The 20,030-nt window shown below is 38.3% G+C and overlaps 1 protein-coding gene across 2 annotated transcripts in view; it reads left to right on the top strand.

Annotated features, from left to right (window-relative positions):
* The window catches only part of CDH13 (cadherin 13), a 432,177-nt gene that overhangs the window by 171,676 nt on the left and 240,471 nt on the right, over nt 1-20,030 (top strand). For both annotated transcript variants that reach the window (XM_041458638.1, XM_041458637.1), the window contains exon 4: nt 10,268-10,384. In XM_041458638.1, coding sequence (XP_041314572.1) covers nt 10,268-10,384 — 117 coding nt within the window. The remainder of the gene's footprint in view (nt 1-10,267; nt 10,385-20,030) is intronic.

The following is a 20,030-nucleotide window of genomic DNA, read 5'->3' as shown; positions in this document are numbered from 1 at the left end:
CCACAAAAGTACTAATCAGCAGAAGTATTTCCATTGCATGGGTTCATTCTCCACAGCACGGCTATTCCAAACCTCATTCAATTTTTTTTTGATTTTGTAATTTATGCCATTACTCCTCCAAGTGGCACAGACATCACTTCCCATCAAGTCATTCAGATCACAGAGATAACCTTTTTGTTTTCATCTTGTGCTCTAAATGTAATAAATCAAATCCTTGCCAAAAGCAAGTTCTGAATTTTATATCATGAAATTTGCATTTCATGCTCTGTTGCTTATTCACAGAAGCCATCCAATCTGAAAAGACAAATAATGCCACATGACTTGTGTAACTAATACAGACAAATGTTTCCAAGCAACTGCCTGAGCAATCTGAAGATCAAAAATTACTCATCTGAAAAACTTGCGTATAATGGTAGATAATGTATTTGTTCACAGATTTCAGGGTCTGCTAATGGACAGTTTGTAAACTGAAACAGGACCAAAAATGTATCAAATTAGGAATGCTGCAATTTATTAACTTGTCTCTATTAGATAGCTCCAACAAAATAAAGCTATTTTAGTCTAGGAAAGTCATACTGCACTTCACTGCTCTGTGCAATGATCAGGCAAGAGCAGCCAGACCCTCAAGCACAGTGCTGAAGGTTTGGTTTTGGAGCTGGGATACCAAAGGGAATGGTGTGAACAAAGTTGAATATTGCAGAGTTGAATGAATTTGCTCACGTTCCTTGGAAATTCTGCACTTTGCAGTAGCAGCATGCTGTGCCTGCTCTGACACACGCAGGGTCTTTGGTCACGTTTGGAGGCAGAACCTTTGTACTTGGCATGTGCAATGAGAACTGGAGAATCATTCTTACAGATTCATAAACACATTTAAATACAGTCCACTCGAGGTTCTTCTGGGGCTGGTGTGATGGATAATTATGAGGGGTAGAGAAATATTGCTGATTTAGCTCAAGCTGTGAGAACCCAGGGTTTCAGTTCTGGAATTGTCCTGTTTAAATTCCAGTATGTCAGTAGAGTTAGCAGACATCACAGCTCTGGCTTTAATGGCTTCAGTTACTTTGGGAGCAAGAAAATGCATGTAGATAAAAATAGAACTTTTCTGACAGAACTGAACAAATATGAAATATGAGCAAAAAGGTAAAGTAGAAATAAAGGGGTGGATAATCTCCTTTGGTCAGAGCCCAGGTTTTTGAATGCATTTGAATATATAATTTCTTTCTCAGAAACACAGTGGATTAGAAATCGAGACCTGAGCAGGGTTTTCAGCTCTGTGGAGTGCTAAAATAACAGCATTCACTGGAAGGTCTGTGGGAGCAATTATTAGAACAATAGAGAACCTGTGTCTGCTCTGTCCCCTGTGGCTGCTGGGCTGGCTGTCCCTGCTCAGTCACTGCACTAGAGTTAACAAGGAGCACTGGAGTGCTCCAGCCCTGCTCTGACAGCTTTGAGAGCATCATTTCCTTTAAATAATCTTGGATTCTGCTTCCCACTGCTCAGAAACACAGAGTTGAAAGCCCATGGCCAATGCTACAAAAACAAGTAGCTCTGGAGCTGCCAGGCAAATGACATGCAGGGAGTAAGTCTGGATCTGTCTTCTCTTGGCCAGGAAACTTTAATAAAACCTGTTTACTTGGTGTTTGTGTAGGTGGGGACTGTTCTCATACCACAGAGATGCTCAGTTAAAGGTCAGCAGGTGTGAACTAAGGAATATAAATATTTCTGTGCTCCTCTGGCTGCAGGTTGTTGGGGCAAGATGCTCAGATTCAAACATATGAACTGGAATGATTTACAGTTGGGAACTCTCATGTCGCATTTCATGTACTGTAAAGTGTACTTGGCTGTAGTTTCTGCAGTTATAACCCAGAAAAAACATCTTCAAACCATTGTAAGCTATGACTCCTGCCACTTTAGGCTCTTCTCCCTGAAGTATGTGGCAATTAATATTGTTAGCAGCTTGATGTTACAGCTCATGAATCATTGATCTGTTCCAGTACAGCAATTAATTTGCCTCTGATTCCTGACAGGTACACTCTTTGAATTTCCTGAAGCAGACTTAATTGCCAGCATGTGATTAAGGAGAAATGTGAGAATCCACAAAGATGTCCAAGCCTGTGTCTGGGTCTCCAGCTTGCATGTTTCACTTTTCTTTTGGGAACCTCTGCAAAAAAAGCTGTGCTTTGATTTCCCACCACCCCAAATTCTGCGGAATAATTCTGCAGAAGTCAAATCTAGAAGTCAAATTTGAGTAAATGACTGGGTTTTTGGTTTTTTTTTTTTTTTTTGGTTTGGTTTTTTTTTTTTTTTTTTTGTTGTTGTTGTTGTTGTTTTTTTTTTTTTTTTTTAAATGTGTCTTTGAATTAATACTTTTTAAATCTTGATTCAGTGCATGTGAATTTTAGATACCTTTCATCTAAGTCAGAACTTCAACTGGGTGCTCTCTTCTTTGGTAATGCTGTGTGTGTCTTCGAGACTGTCCAGACTAATGAAAGGTTTAGAACTAAGAGGCATTGTCCTGTGCATTTAATTGGGTCACTGTGGTGGGAACAAATAACACAGGGCATGTTTAGGTCTTGTATTCTCACCTTTGAAAAATGCAGCCAGAGTGCAGCAGGAAGCCCAGCAGCACTCAGGTGATAATGAAAAGCTGTCCACAAGACACTACAGCACTGTCTCTTTATTGTGCCACACAACAGAGTTAAGCTGCTGCTGTCGGGCAGTTACTGCCTGTTAATTTGTGTTGAAGAGTAAAACTAGAGCCCAAATTGTGAAGTGGATTAATACACTATGATTTCAGCTTTTTGGACTCAGTTAATGCCCGTTAATTAATTTGTTCCGAGTAGCTGGACCAAGCAGTGAAGTGGATTAATGCACTAACATTTCTTCTTTCAACCAGACTTGAAATCCAGCCTGGTGACTGAGGAGCTTTGCTGGAGCTTGGATCTAAGTGGGCATTTTGTCTTCATCACAGACCACAGCTTCATTTGTCAACCTGGCAGCTCCTGTGCGGGAGAGCTCAGGAATGCAGCTCTGGAGAGCACCCTGCATGCATAGTCAGGCCTTAGAGAACACACCCAGGCTTTTTATTGTGGTCTAAACACAACACAGCCCTGCTCTGCAGTCTTGGGCAAAGTTATTTTTGCTAGGAGTTAGTAGAGCAGGAAAGGAGGGAGGCAGTTGTGCAGGCACATGCGTGCAATGTTATACATGCAAGGGAGTGCCAGTTCTAATGGGAGTTGTTGAAAGTCCCTCCCAGATAAACTCAACTAGATTGCTTCAACAAGAAACAGACTTCTCACACTCCTAACAAATGTGTCTTTTTTTGGGTTTGTCAGCATAAGGTAAATGGGAATTGATCCCTAGCTGGGTGTCCTCATGTGATTAGTGCTGTACAAAGAGCAGGATTCACCTGGAGGTGCCCAGCTGATGCACCTGCACAGGTCAAGTGACCAAAATACAGGAAAAGAAATGTGGCTTGTGTGTCCATTCAGGCAGGGGTCTGGGACTGCAGCTGCTGCATCATTTAACAGCACACATGGCTTTAACATACACTCTTTTTCTTTAGGGTATCATGGAATTTCTTTTGTGCAGCACAGTTATAATACAGCGAATTCCATAGCACTTGAGCCCAGAATAAGGGTATAAAATGTGTTAATTTTCTGCACACTCTCACAGCTGGCTGCCCTGCAGCAAGACAAAGAGAGCTGGTTTTCCAAGGTGAAAAAACTTCTGCTATGAATAATATTTATTTCACATAAGAAATAAACTTTATTTATTAGAATTTGTCCTTATATCCCAGGAGGGAAAAGTGGAGCTGTTTGTTCATGGCTGCTTGTGCTATTCCACATTTGGAGTTGTCATTCGTGTGCCACTCATCTACAGATTTTGTGGCTTCATGTAGGTTATTGCCCCACCAAAAATTCATCTTTAACTCATTTATCAGCCCTAGAACTGAGATTTGTGTTCTATGTGTTCTTTCTCCTTTTTGAGTGTTAAAAGGACTCTTGAATTTTGCGTTCCTCCAATGTGAGCAGAGTCCCCTCAGTGAAATATTGAGAGCAGGAATATTAAGGGTTAAGACCTTGTGTCTATGCTGTTCAATGTATTTTACATGTGGCTTTGGTTAAGTCTCAAAAGAATGAGATTTTTGAAAGATTTTAATTGCTTCAGATCTCCACTGTATTTCTATTTTCAGTAGAAATTTGATATCTCACCCAAAAGCAGATGATTTCATCAAATGAAAGAAAAACCAAACCAAAATGCCCTACTTTTAATGTAAATTTTTATTACAGCACACTTTTCTTAAGGCTCTTGTACCTAGGCAATGGTACAAAAAAGCTTTCCTTATTTCAGTTACATTTATCTGAGGTGCTGAAGGTTCTGGGACATCTTTAGGAATTTTTCATTTCTCCTGGTGTAAAAGCAGCCTGTTTTTTTTTGCTTTCCTACAAGTGTAAGCACAGCAGGGATGGAGAAAAGGGTGTTTTTACCCATGATAAGTGATGTGCTGCTAATGTATCCTGGTGAAGACAGAGGCATAAGGTCAGCCATTGTCTTTCTCCTCAAGCCTGTATTTCAGCTGTGTTTGACAGATGAGGCAGTCAGAGCATATTTGGTTGTTTGTGTATAAGGGACACCTCATTATATTTAATGAGCAATGTTGAACCAATATGAGCTTTCCTGTAAAAGGGGGTGATTCACATATGCTTCAAAATGAGAACAACATTCTCTAAATGATGACAAAAAAGCCTGAAATGTTAATTTAAAAGAAGAGTGTATTATTCTCAATGCAGGTAAATTCCATGGCTAAGGCAAAGTTAGTGGTACTTTGTTTTCATCTTAGAAAAACTTTTCCCTGTCACAGAATAAGGCAGGTGTGTAGATAAATGAAACTTATATTTCAATAGATATAGGACTTTTACATCAAAAAAGATACTGCAGAAGTCCAGGGCAATAATGTCACGAATTATTTCACATTCAGATGTGTCTCCACCACAGTTTTGTCACCCATGTATCAAAAACACTCTAGAATACATTGTTATTAAAAATGGTTCTGATTTACACATTCAAGCAGTTTGAACCAGAATAACTTTTTTCTCCTATGTTTTTGACTCCTCTAAAGATAACAGGAGCCTCCAGCCTATAAAAATACCCCTGGCCCAGGCAGAAGGAGGGCTCAGGAGCAAAGCTGAGGGCTGAGATCCCCAAGTGGCTCTGCAGTTAATGGATATATCAGAAATGGGCAGTGTCAGGCTCTGCCTTTCTACTTGTGGAACAATTATAGGAGAAGGAGCACCCAGAGTAATTAAATCAAGTTTCACCAGCAATTTTCATTAGATATTGTACCTGGCCATGCATCACCAGCTTGGGAGATGTTTTTCTCTGAAATACACTATTCCCCTTAGCCAGCTGCATTTTAGCTGGGTTTGTTCTTCCCAAGCACACAAAGTGATTTTTAGGGTGACATTTATGGACATTGAGGACAGACTGCTCTTGAGCAGATGTTTGTGTGAATGCCACTGACTTTTAAACTTCTTAAATTTATTCACTGAGTTCATTATTTGCTTAAACAGTTGTTCATTAACTTAAATTTCCAGCACATTTCTGAGATTTTTTTATATTACTACCAACATATGAAAATATTTTTCTGGTTTAGGCATATATTACATAAATAATTAACTTCATTAGTGCTGATGATAACAATATTCTGATGATAGAAATAACACACATAAAGGAATTAAGTATTACAGCATGATTTAAATTTCCAAATGAGAATTATATAAAAATTATTTCTTAAGTTCACCTGCAAATAGTTCTAGTTTTTCAGCATTTTTGTGATGTTATTTTGTAGGAAAACCAATATATCTCAAATTACCACACCCCATTCCCTATTTCAGATGAACTTTGTTTGCAAAAAGCATCCAATTAATTATATTTTTTGTATTTAGGGCTGACCCCATTTTATACCATCAACCTTAGTACATAAGACCAACTAAATGACAAGAAACTCAAGCACTTTTCTGGTCACCACAGTGGATTACAGATTGCCACTCCAGCAGTGTTTCCAACCCTTATTGTGACAAATCGATACCAGAATTCAGCCACCCTATTCCCATGACAAGTTCTAATGAAATTTTCTTTGCCAAGAGTAATGGTTTGTGCCGCTGGAGAGTGACCAGGCCATTCATTCAAATATTCAAGGACTGCAAGAAAGCCTGGTAAAGAGAAGGAAAAACAAAACAAGGAGGAGCATTCTTGAAGGATGCAGGGAAATTCCAGCTTTTGTGGTGTTGTAGTTTGGGCAGGCTGGCATCTCTCAAATTCAAGTTTAGCCAAAATGCTGGAAAAATGAGGAGCCTGTGTTTGGTGCTTTTTTATTGGGAACAGGAAATCAAACTTTATTGCCAGTGAATCAGCTAAACTGTGGCTGAGCTGATTCCACGCCTAGAAGGGGAAATTAGGGAAGTCAAAATGAGGGTGTAAAAGTTGGTTATGAAGTGATGGCAGTGAAGTAATAGTTGGATTCTGATCATAATCCACTGACCATGAGAAGTTTATTTCACTGACCATGTGAAATACAATTATGAAATTGTAGTTAAGCAGTAAAAAGAGCAAACCTGATAGGATTTCTCTCCTACCATTTTTGTTTAGAAAACCCACTAAAAACAAACAAAAATACTGAATTGTTGGTTTTGGTGCATTTTGTTTTGAGTAGTCATGTATTCATGATATTATATCTAATTTAAATTGTGCCTGTGGATGGGTGTCTGTGCACAGACACTTTCATGTTCCTGTGTTTCATAGAAGGCAGCACCAGTGGGAGAAGCAGATATGACCACAGCCATCATCTCTCTGGGTGCTGGTGGGACAGGCCAAAAATCCTCATTTGGAGTTGTTGTAGTCATTGTGGTTTTGATCAGCTGGGTCCAGCAAAGGTGATGGAGAACTCCTGTGTGGGCTCACTCATGGCAAGATCCAAAAGACCACTCCTGTGACAATGCCAGTCAGATATTCTAAGAACTTTTCAAGCAAAATAACCAACTTTACCTGGAGTAATTTTACATCCCTTGTGAATTTTTCTCCAATAATTTAATTTGGTGAATGCAGTAAAAATTATTATATACACAATGTATCCATATGTAAATGAGAGTTATCAATGTTTCTTCAAGAAATTAACTAGGTGAATCCAGTAAGAATAGTTATATGTACAATATATCCGTCCACGAATGAGAGATATCAGCTGTTGAGCCAGGTGTTAAGTGCACATGTAATGTCAGATTCCTTGTTTGACACTGACTGAGGATCAAACCTGCAGTGGCAGCTCCTTGGCACTGAGCAAAATGTTTTTCCTTTTTCTTAGTTCTTTACAAATGTGGAAGTCATGATAACCACAAACACCAGTCAATTATTCAACGTGTTGGTGAAGTACTCTTGACCTTTTCTTCTCCTCTGCTTACCTGCATTCCCTAGTGGGGCTTTTGGCCACTCATTTAATCAGTCATTGCTGTTAGACACCAGGGGATGATAAGAAAGAAATCATCACAAAGAAATCACTATTTAGAAAAACACAATGAGATTTGAAAACTATGAAATGCACTCAGAGAAGTATTTACATTTCTGTGCTCAATCTTCAGAACTTCCTTCTCCATGAAACAGAATAGTTGTGTTAGAAACAAAAGACAATAATTCTTTTTCTTTTTTTGTTCTGAAGTTCTGCTTAGAAATCTGGACTTAAAGGCCTTAAGTCTCACCATCCTACTACTTTCCTTTAGAACTTTGTATTAATGACTCACTGAATATAATTTGTGTTTTTCTTCCATTTAGAACCTTTGGGAAGTGTAAGGATAGCCTGATTGTGGGCAAGTGATGAGCTAACTGCTTATGGGTCTATGGCTACCAAAACTGTGAGCCCTAGATGTTGAACAATCTGGAAATTGCTTTTCCTATTCAAACAATCACAGAAAGAAATGTGACACATTCAGGTTGGATGGGACAATGAGAAAAGTGATCTGGTGGAAGCTATCCCTGCTTATTGCAGGTGGGACCAGATGGCTTTCAAAGGTCCCTTTCAACCCAAACCTTTCCATGACACAAAGATAAGCAAATCTGAATGTCTTGTTCATTTGCAAAGACTCCCAGGTCTTTACAAATGAGCAAGACATCCAGATTTGTCTCGTTCAAGTCCCTACATCTCCCTGAGCTGAAGGAAACCATGAGAGTAGGAGCAGGACTAAAAGCTGTGAGCAGATAAATGTTGCTGCTGCTGAGCTAAAGAGCTGAGGTTTCCTTGTGGCCCTCCTCTTGCTCCTCAGGATCATCCCAGGCACGTGCCAGCCCCTCTGTGTTTACAGTTGATTTTGAAAGCTTTGCTGTTCTGTGCATTTGCCTTTGGACAGGATTCAGCCCTTTTCATTTGACACTTCAACTGTTTTTATCTTGAACTTTCTCATGAATTTTTATTAAGGAAAACCCTTGGGAGAGGAGTTGAAAGACAAAAACAGGGACCTGAGTGGCCTTCAGACTGAAAGATTAGAGAGAAACAGCAAAGCCTTTGGGAGAGCTGGGAACTCTACTGGGGGAGCCTCAAAATGTTATGAAAATTGACAACATTGTGAGAAGGGATTATTTGTCTGGTTCCCACTGCTCTTTGACTTTTATCATGACTAAGGATGGTGAAAACTTGAGTTTTCCTTGCTCCTGTTTGTTGTCAAATTTGAGAAATAATGCTAAAGCCAGCAGAGGTAGGGCAGAGTTTTGTGGTGAGAGACTCAGATGGGAGGTGTTGTCACAGATGGAGGCAGGAGCAGCCTGTGGAGAACTTGGCTGATGGATCCAGATCGTGCCACCAAAAAAACCTCATTCAGCTTTGACATTTTATAAAAACACAGCCTAGGGATGGAACTTTCATTGTGTAATGAAGAATCAGTTGTTAAAACAACAACATGGATTCCAGAGCTGTCTGAAAACTTTGGGATTTGGAGTTTGTTCATTAAGAGAGAAAAGTGTTATCTGTAGGATATAATTGCCTTACTGGAATGAGACATTTAATTCAAACAGTGATTCTTTTATAAAACTGTCATGACAACCTGAACAAAAAGTAGTGATTGAAATATTTTTCAGTTCCGCAGTTCCCAATACACTACAAATCTGGACTATTTTGTTGTTGTTAGGTTTTTGGTTGGTTTGGTTTGTTTTGTTTCATTTGTTTGTGGGTGTTTGTTTGTTTTGTGGGGTTTTTTGTTTTTTTTCTCTTCCAAAAAAGGCTCAAGGGAGAGCTTTGGGAGATGGGAAGAGGATTTTTTTGACCTTGGTAGTAACTGTGCTTGGAGAAGAGAGTTGCAGAGGCTGTGGGAGGAAGCAAAGGAAGGAGAGTGGTCTCTGGGAAGCTGCAGCTCCTGCAGGGAGAGCATTGAGCAGATCAGAGAGCAGAAGGGAAGAGGAAGCCAAGGTGTGGTGGGCAGAGTTTTCCAGGGGCCAGGGGCCACTGTGGAGAGTTCACTGCAGCTCATGACATGCTGAACTGCCTGAAGCTCAGATAGAAAGAAGGGCTACAGAAAATGCAGCAGAAAAAGAAAAAAAGTTTCCTGTGTAGAAACTACTTTTATTTTTGTTCTTTCTGAGAGTATAGCATGAAGCTTTCTCTAAGAGAAAGGAAACCCCAACACAAAACATCCACACCAACAACCTACTAGCTCATATTTTAAGTTACACCTGGGCTTTGGTGTCTAATTGAAGTTATAAGCTTTTGGTGTTTATTGAGAGTTCATTACCTGTGGACTCTGCTTGCAAATTCACTTTGTTCTGTATGATTGAAAGCCTGGGCTGAGAAGTGACTGAGTGTAGATGATGTCTATCCTCATCTGTGTCTTCAGAGATATCACCGTATATATCTTTAGAGAAAATTCTCTAAAAACATTCCAAATGTGGCTTTTGACTGGTCTTGTGCAAGTATTTGAGGTAAATCAGACCTTGCTGAAGGCTTATGATTTAATCAGCTATCGGTTTAGGATTGTAGACACAGCTATTTAGGTTTATAACTTGTTTACATGAGTACAAAATCAATATGGGCTGTCTACTGCCACTGAAAAAAGTGCAGTAACCTGAAAGATGAAATGCATGCTTTTATATATTATCACTAATTGCTGGAAAATATATAACACTAAACTTAAAATCTGGTGGTTCATGGGAATTTTGCCTAGAGGTGCAGGGAAAGGGGATAGCAACTGAATATCTGGAAGTTTTACTAATTGATCTTTTTCTTTTTCAGGAAATCTTAAAACTAGAAGGCAACCTTGGAATTCCAAGACAAAAAAGGGCTATTTTGGCGACTCCAATATTAATTCCTGAAAATCAAAGACCTCCATTCCCCAGATTAGTTGGCAAGGTAAGTCAACAAAACTGGATAAAATGTTGATATTAGGTAATTGATCTATTACTCCTATAGTTTTGCACTGCCTATCACATTGGTAGTAATATTCCAGATTTCTTCCTACCCTCTGCTCCTTGTGAACACTGAATTCTTGGATCTCAGGCAGCCTGAGTATCTCTGTAGAATTGCCTTCATTAAGATTTTTTTTATGGGGAGTTTAAGATGGGAGTTCTGGGCTCCTCAGGCACAAGGAGACAAACCAGGCCCTGTTTGTGCTGCAATGTTTTCCTGGCATCTTGTCATCCTGATTTGTTCCTGTTCCTGAAGTGCTTCTTGAGCATCACCAGTGCCTTAGAGGATGTACAAAGACAGAAATGTGAGAGCATCCAGCAGGTTGTTTTTCAAAGGCCCTGAGAAACCTGTCCTCAGGTAATGTTCAAATTATAGGAGTAGCAAATGATCAGCACCTTTAAATACTTGGAGATGTCTTAATTTTTACAATCTTTTATGGCTTTTTTTTTCATCATAGCTGCAATTTAGGTATCCAGATTATTAATTTGGCTGGAGTATATTGCAAGCAGAAAGAGAGATTATGCATATGTCAGGGGAGACAAAAGTTTTAGAGGTATTTAAGATAGTGGAATGACATATTCTAGGTCAACCGTGGTAATTTGCAACTGAATGCTGAATAAAGCATAAATAAAAAAAGTTTGGAGACTCAGATCTACTGATTGTAGGGAAGAAATTCAGTCAAAATCAATGCTGAAAAAAAAAGCAGTTATTTCAGGTCTTTTTGACTTGTCACAGATCTTCACAAGATCTGTGAGGCCTTGCTAACTATAATGAATATCTGTAATAACTCACAGTGCTGGTTCCTGTACCTGTTTCAGATCCTGCACTAGCTCATCTCCCTCCCTTAAATTTAGATATTTATCATAAACTGTCCATAGCTTCATGAATTTTTAAAAATTCACTTAGTTGCTCACTTCTGTAAGGTGTGAGGAAAGTGTTTATTTCCTCTTCCAAAATATGTTGGGGCTCACCTTCAGAGACCTCTCACTGATGGATCACAGCTCCTGCTGGACATTGGTTTTTTGAACCTCAGGAATAAAAAACCTTTGCCATTTCTGCCCTGCTGTAATCCCTGCACAAGGACATTGCAGATTAATGTGGTTTCTGTGGTGTTTTGGGGAAGAGGCAAAGCATCCAGAGAATGAGTGATTTCCATGTTATAACAGAATTTCTAAAATGAGAAGGAACGTGGAGCTTTCCTGACTGCATGGAGTGGATGATAAGGATAATTTCAGATTTTTGACTTGTTCTGTGTGGTACCACCATGTGTCTGGGTGTTGACATGGAAGTCAGGTTTCCAGTGTGTTATTTTCCCTTTCTTTCTTACTTTCCCTTACTTTCCCCTGCTTTAGCAAATTATCAGTGTGGTTTATTAATTTGTTCTGATTTCCTCTTGCTCTCCACCCCACGCTGTGCTGGCTGGAATTGCACAAGGTTGTTTGGAAGTGATTGCAGCAGCCAACAGGTGAAATGTTGATTAGCACTTAGTGGGGAGCAGGGCAGATGTGTGGAAAGAGGAGAGCAGGGGGAGAACAATTAATTGAGTTTTATTTCACAGTTAGGAAACACACCATAAGGGGAAAAAATAGGAATTTTAGAGGACTTCCTTCATGATGTTTTTATATGTATATCAGGAAGGAGATACTGCACTGGACAGGTGAAAACAGTGTTTTGTTCAAATTAATTACAAAAATTTCAATTAGTATTTAGCTTAACAAGGAAGTACATGTGTCAAGCCTGTTCTCTATGCTGTTACTGGCTTTCCAGCATTCCCACTCAGGAATTGGATTGTTGCCTTGCTGTTTCCACACCCTTCACTAGGGTAGCCCTTAATTAAATAAGTATCCTAGGCATGCTGTGTTTGTAGGTGGAGAAGTCTCACCTTTTAGCAGGATTTAAGATTTTGCATATCGTGCTTCGTGCCTGAGGGAGAACCCTGAGATTCAAACATTTTAATACAACTTTGGCAATGTGGGCCTTTGTGACCAGATGGCCCAGGCTACAACTCTTGACTGTTATTGATGTGTTTTGTTTAGCTCTTGCTGATAGAGCACTGGGATATGATATTCAGTTTTTAGTCTGTCTCCATATGCTGCTTTTCCGGTTTATTTGTCCACATGAAGGCAAATGAAACACAGAACAGTGGGGTGCAGGATTATTTTGTACTTCCACTGGCAGGTTATTCTCCACTACACTATGGAAATATTTTCCAAGACTAACTTAGAGTGGTGGTTCTGTGCATCTACAAAACAATATTTTGACACACTTTAACTGATGATGGTGCTTTTTGAAGCTTAATCCTCACACTAATGCAGACTCCAAGGTGCACAAAGGGAATTGTGGAGATGCTCAACAAGTCCCAGCTCTTTTTCCACACATCAGAAGAGAAGGACACCTGCAAAGTGAGACTGTGTTTATCCAGGCTCAGAGGATTTGCTCTTCATGCTATTGATGGAGGAATGGTGAATCAAGCATTATATTCTTCAGTTTAAAGTTGTCCTGCATAAGAATGAGCATTGCAATTGTTGGCAGGTAAAATCTGGAAGCCATGAGTGGCCTCGTAAAAATTGGCTGGATATTTTTATGCTCAGTGAAGGGCAGAACACAGAAGTCTTTGCAGGAAATTATTGAATAAATCAAAATAATTTTTTTTTTTCCCATAAGATTTTTTTTGTTGTTGTTTTTTGTCTGTTTTGTCTTTTGGGAGGGGGTGTGGGGTTGGATCAGGTATTTTGGATCAGAAACTTTCTATACTTCCTCCCCTGATCTGGCTGTTAGCTGCAGTTACATGGCAGGACTGACCCCAACAAAAGCTCAAGACTAGAAGAGGTCCAAGCTTGGAAAGAGGATAAAAATCTTTAAGATCTATGAGGAAGTGGGTTTTTTTTTTTCCTCCTCTGAGATGTGAATTTAAGGCAAAGAGCAAATGCATCTTGTCTGTTAAAGCAGCAGTAGAAAAACACTTGAAGAAGGGTGGAAGCTGAAGAAAACTGGATGTAAAAAGCTGCTGCAAGCTGATATTTTTGAGTGGCTATACTATTTTTATACAGTAAATTGCATGCTTCATGGAAGAGAATTTTAATGGACTAAAGAAGCAGCTGTAAAAAAAAGTCAAACTTCAGGCAAAAAATTGAAGTGTCAAAAGAGATGACCACAATCTCTCAGCCTGGGAAGAGAACCTAGAGAGGAGGTTTGTAGGTTAGAGGGAGACATGAGAAACACAAGAGAGGAGCAACAGTGGAAAAAAAAGCTGAATTAAGAAGTTTTTTGGTACTACTGGAAAATTAAGCAGAAAATGAGAGGGAGTCTAAAGAGAAGTGGAGAAGGAAAGGACCTAGCCAGGATGGATGTCCAAGCCTGGAGGATAATGGTGTGTGCCCACAGAGAAGAGAATGATGTGCAGAAACCTCAAAACCTTTCCAACACCATGAGAGGGATCTGTGTCACTGCTTATCAGCTGCTTAGCTGGGAAAGGCCTGAATCCCAGTTATTGGCCTGAATCTTTGTTTCAGTTACTAAAGATGATGTGGAGGCAAAAGAATGTATTTCTCATAATGGAACTAGACATGGGGTCTACAGGAAACATTGACTGGATTTTTAAAGATTAATTTTTTAATACCCCATTGTTTGTTTTCAAATCATCACCACATCGAATGCAATGGTTGTGCTGTGCCAGAGCATGGTCAGAAAACAGGAAAAGGTCATCACCAATAATTTTGACTTGTCCAGAAGACAAGAATATTTTGGTGACAGCTGAAGGAGTAAATGAGGAACGTTTTCAGGGAGAAGTTGGAATTACAGAGACACAAGGAATTCTGATTCCTTGAATAAGTCTGATGGCATATAAGGAGAGCATTCTGCTAAAGTGTGTCTACAATTCCATGTGGGAAAGGCATATCTACAGATGAGGATAAAGAAACAAGAAGCAAACAAGGCAGAAAAGTGAAGAGGTGGAAAAGGGTGCTATTTACGAATAGCACTTAGGCAATAAATAAATTTCTTTGAAATCCATCAAGAAACAAAGATTGGGTTTAGAGAAAAAATCAAGTTATAGTCCAGGTATGGTAAGATTGGGCAGAAATATATATGAGCTCAATTTGCTCTGCCTAGCACAAGCATTTTCTGTAAATCCAGATGATTTAAGTGAAAGGAATACACTGATGTAATAACTAATGCATATAAATTTTGGCACAAGATTAAAAGAAAAGTTTCTGGTACCCAGAGAAGAGGAATTAATTTCCACCATCAGTACTGAGGAGGGAACACAATATTTGATAAATATGTGATCGCCGTTGCATAATATAGCTGCTTCTGATCCTGACAGAACAGACACCTCCAGTTTTCCTGCTACTCTGGTGTTCCTGAAAATGTGTAAAACCCTTCTGAGCTGGGCCTGAATGGGTGGCTGCAGGTGCCAGGGTTTAACATCTGATTAAAGTCATGGCTTGCATGGAGGAATGGCACACTCCTGACCTTCAGGGAAAAACACCAACCTACCTCAGCAACGAAAGGAGCAGCACTCCATTAAATGAAAGGTCTTTCATTGCTGGCCCATGAATTATTAAGCTACAGCATATTAATTCTCATTAAAGGATAGGTATTTGATGTCCTAACAAACTATTAAGTGAAAACAGCACTTCAGATTTGTTTCTTTGTCTGAGAGGTGTCTCTTCAGTCCTCCCTTTTTAAAGAATACTGACATCCACATAAACAATTCCAACAGAACACATCTGTTTTCTTTCGGCTAATAGAATTTTATTGGGAAAAAATTGTTAAAATAGACCTGTTTACTTAAGACTTTCAGAAGAAACACACAAGTTGCAAATGCCTTGGAAAACTGGAAAACAATAATTTACTATTATTTTTCAGTATTTGGTGTTGCTAATAGGAATAAAAGGATTTTAAAACATTTGGGGAATACTTTCTAATCTAGTTACTATGGTTACAAGATTGTTGGAGATAAAGCAGTTATATGGCAATGATGGAATCGAATTTTCTGAACAATATTGATATATCCAGTACCTAATTTCCTGCTTCATAATAAATCATGTTAATGACCTGAAGGAAGGCAGCAAACAGAAGAAATTTTCTGCTCTAAAACTGTTCAGCAAAGTATGCTGCAGTTTAACTGCCACACTGCTTGTGCTAACTTTGATTTCTGAAGCTGATAATTTTAAACTGTGTTGCAAATTAAGGTAGAGGAGAGAAAAAAGTCTGTCCCTGCCAGTAAATTGCCAATGGAAAGTAACTAAGATGAAATAAAACCCTGGCAGGTAATTTGTCATTGGCACAGTAACTTAATTGTAGGCTCAAGTTTAAAAATGTTTGGATTATTTTCAGACATAACAGCTATTTCATCTAATGAATAGGGATGGAGAATAAGAATTATCATTCCCTAACCCCATTCTCTGTGGTTTTCATGGAACCAGACTGATTTTTTCTTAACTTTCATCTTTACAGTCTTCCAAAATTATCCTATATCCTGAGCTGACTGATGGGAAGTTGTTGTTTTCCATCTTTACTTTGTCTTGTTTGAATTTGATTGTTAGGAATACCCACTCAGCCTGTCCAGTTTCTAGAATCTATTTCCTTATTGAATGTACAGTTTTGAGCAAAAACTGGGTCTCTGCATTCTTAGTAGGGCCACATTTTAAACTTAACCAGATGTAGAGCCTAATTCTGTAATCTTGGATTGGTAAAACAGGTTATTTGGATCCAGGATTTCTGTTTGCTTAGTCCCTTTAATTTGTAAAGTTTCTTCCTACAAATCTACTTAGAGTAACACTTTTTCTTAAGTGGGATGAGAGATGCAACAGACTTAACCCAGCTTTATTTAGTAATGTACTAATATGTTACCAGTAAAAACGTAAAAACTGCATAATATCAAAGTCAGGGGAGAGTAATGTGTTAATATGTTACCAGTAAAAACGTAAAAACTGCATAATATCAAAGTCAGGGGAGAGAGCACAACCACAGAGCTTCCTTTAAATCAATTAAGATATTTATTTGGTAGCTGTGAACTGATTCATACTGCTTCAAACATGATTGTTTTCCTGTTCCATTCCAAACAATTCCTCCAGTTTCTTGTTATACAGTCAATTGTTAGCAAGTTTATAATACAATATAAAGCAATATCCAAATGAATGACATCTTAGCAACAAAATTAACTTATCCCTGCCAATTTACAAACTAGATACTGTCATACTGTCAACCTTGGTGCTTTCATTAATGAAAGACTTTAATAAAGGCATTTTGCAGCCTGGTCTGGTGACAAATTTGATATTACCAGCTGTGGCTTGTTAAAATGGTATTAAGTAAAGATGGCTGGCAGAGCATTTCCAGAAGGAAAAATTATATGTATTATATATGGCTCATCTGTAAGGTGGAGTAAATAGCTGTCACTCAGGGAACAACAGTGATTTTCTTCCTTCCCCTTAACTGCTGATTCTCCTCAGTGATTAATTGAAGAGAATTTTAACCTTTTTGTGTTTTGCCCTTGCTTTTATCATACATGGATGATTCCTGTTGTTTTTTTTTTTTCCCTTGCATTTTAGGGTGATGTACAGCAACAGATCTATAGGGTGAATAAAGGAATATGATGCTATTATCCATAATGACAGCTGTGTTTTAATTCAGGAAACATTTTCCCTTCTCATTTTCAAAACATCTGGTGCTCTTTTCCAGCTGCCCTCTAAAAGCACATTTTTTTAACCTTTCTGGTTTATCATCTTTATCACTTGCTGTGCAACCCTGTTGGCTGAATTCAGAAATGGAATAAGTGAAGTACGGTCTATAGGGCAAAATCATGGAATGTTGAGGCTGGAAAAGGTTTCTGCAATGCCTAATTTTGAAGTTAATGTCATTCTTTTCTATTGACCTATTTTTCTTTCTGGTCAAATACATAAAAATGTAAATTATTTCATTTTAATCAGTGTTCCACTGTTGACCTGAAACTTTCAATTACAAGAATCCCACATATTAAGCAATTTCCTTTTGCTTGTGTTTGGAAAAGAAGAATTCAGTTTGACCACTCTCTCTGGAATGACTCACAAAGAGAAAAATTACTTTCTTCCACTGAAACTTTGCTTAAACAAAGGCAAATGAAGAATTCAGAGAACTGTACTTTTTGGGATAAACATTCAGTGTTTAACTTAGCAAGAGAGCGGATTTTTAGTTTGGCCATGATGTTCCTTAAATTTTCTCAGGCTGTTTATGAAGTCATAGTGTTTATTGGAATGTACATATTTGTACATACATGATAATTATTGGAATTTACATACTTGGGGTTTAAACACAGGACCTTTCATGCTGTATTTATATATACATAATATACATTTGTATATGCACACATTTCAGAGATGAGCAGCAACAAATGACTACAGGCTTGTACAACATCTCCAGACTCTCATCAACTCTCTTTTTGTCAGTGCTGTTGACTTTGTAGGTGTTTTTCTCCCATTTTAATCTATAAATTGCTGTGGGTTCTTCTCCCCGTCATTGGAAAGTCTGCTTTCCTATCCAAAAATGTCCCTTGCATTGCTGCTCTTCCACACTTTATTTCCTTGCCATGTTTCCATCTGCCACACATTCCTGAAGAACAGGTGGAAAACATGGCATAAATATTTATACAAATTCTGTTTAAGGATTAAAGTGACTGTTAAAATATTGGCACAATTTTGCCAGGGTGTTATTTCAGTAACATTCTTTAGCTTGAGCTGCAGTTTAAGCCGAGTCCTTGTAAGCTTGAGCTCATCCCTCAGCACTGCCATGGAGCCTTGTAAGCACACACTAAATCATTTCACTTGCCTGTATCCCTGCCTGACCCTAAGCACATTGACGCTGACAGAAATTCTCCCATCAAAGTGGGAAAGGAATTTTGATAAGGCCAACCCTCCTGGGAGATTGCAGAGGGAAAAAAGGACCCTTGGAGGGAGTGTGAGTTAAGCTGATCGTGTACTTACCAAGCTATACTTTATTCAATATGTTTTTAGGGAAATTTTTTAAAGTGCACTTGGAAAAGAGGATTTTCATCAAGGTTCAAACAACTTCAGAAGTTTTTCATTTCTACAAAGCGTGGACGAAACTATTAAGCTTACATTTCCAATTGAGCTTGAGAATGGACTTGATAATAGGAATATGTTCAACAATGAAGTCCAGAAATTGAAAGTAGTAGTGATCCCTATAATCCAATAACATGTGTCTTAATATATTTTTTACTTATTAGAACTGAAAAAAAAGCAGTGTAGATGTAGCTGAGCTTGGCTGCAACTTGAATTCAGGGACTAAATTAATTTAATAGAATTCATGTTCAAGCCTGATTTACAATACATTACAAGTATTTGATGATAATAGAAGTGATGAAAGCTGGTTTCCTATAAATAAAAGTTCCCTGCAACAAACCCAGATGCTCTTATCAATGATAGCACTTTGAGCACAATGACCCTAAATAATCCCCTCAGAACCACTGGGGTTATTTTCTGCCTCCTGATATTTCAAACTGGGATAAGAGGGAGCAAATCCTGGAGCTGCAGCTGAACTGATCAGGCAATGAATATACATGTGAAAAATGGAAATTCTTCCTTTCTGTCTCTGCAGGTGCCAAAAAGTCTTTTCACTCTGCATTGCTCCAATTTTTGTGGAACTTCTAGGAACTTTGCATGCTGGATGTTTTTAATCAAATTTGGTCAAAACTAGCCAAAATGGTTAAGTTGGATCAGTTAAATATTATCTTTTTCAGGAGATTAGACTAAGGAATCAGATGTTTAGCAAAACAGCCTTTTCTCAACAGATCCTTTTCTACTTGACAAAGAAACTATTAAATATTCCTGAAGAAGCTCTTGTAGGGTTGGAATAATGGTTAGATCAGACACATGGAAAGAGCAAAATCTGAAGTGGGCAACTTGCTAATTATATAAAAGAAAAACTGTAAGGGTCTGTATGAATTTCATACAGCAAAATGGACAATGCAGAGCATATTGAAAGTGTGTAAATAGGAAAACATAAGGAATCAACTTCCTCCAGTATTACTGTGCTGTTGGGCAAACCTGAATTTCCTAAGGGTCACTGGGACACGAACATTAACTTGAATTAATATAATTTATTATGCATGGATTATTTTTTCAAACTCCTATACTGTCATTACTTTTTCTTATGAGAATCCTAATTGTTAATAAATCATATTCTTTTTTCTTAAAAAAAACCCCAATGCAATAATGATACAATAATGTTTTGAAAAAAAAGTGTAATTATCTGTTAATGAGAAATCTTATAAACTTCATATTGTTTCCTTTTGGGCATGACTGATGATGGATGCTCTTTGTAAGTACTAGAAAGTTACTTTTGTAAATAACAGAAATTTGATGGTGTTTATTCCCCCAAGATTCCTCAAAGATTGGTAGTTCCAAACTCTTCATCTGAGGAGATACAGTTGTGGTTCAGGGTCACCTGCTGAGAGCCCAGGACGTGCTGCTGCTGTTTGTACCCAGCAGCTCTTTTTCTCATGTACCAGAAAACAAGCTTTGACCACATTTTTCATCTTGAAAACTCTCATCCTGAACAGCCTTTTAATTCTGGGAACAAATGAAGCACA

Source organism: Pyrgilauda ruficollis, unplaced genomic scaffold (genome assembly GCF_017590135.1).
Source record: "Pyrgilauda ruficollis isolate IOZ18807 unplaced genomic scaffold, ASM1759013v1 scaffold13, whole genome shotgun sequence".
Classification (NCBI taxonomy): Eukaryota; Metazoa; Chordata; class Aves; order Passeriformes; family Passeridae; genus Pyrgilauda; species Pyrgilauda ruficollis.
This window is presented reverse-complemented; position numbering and strand designations above follow the sequence as displayed.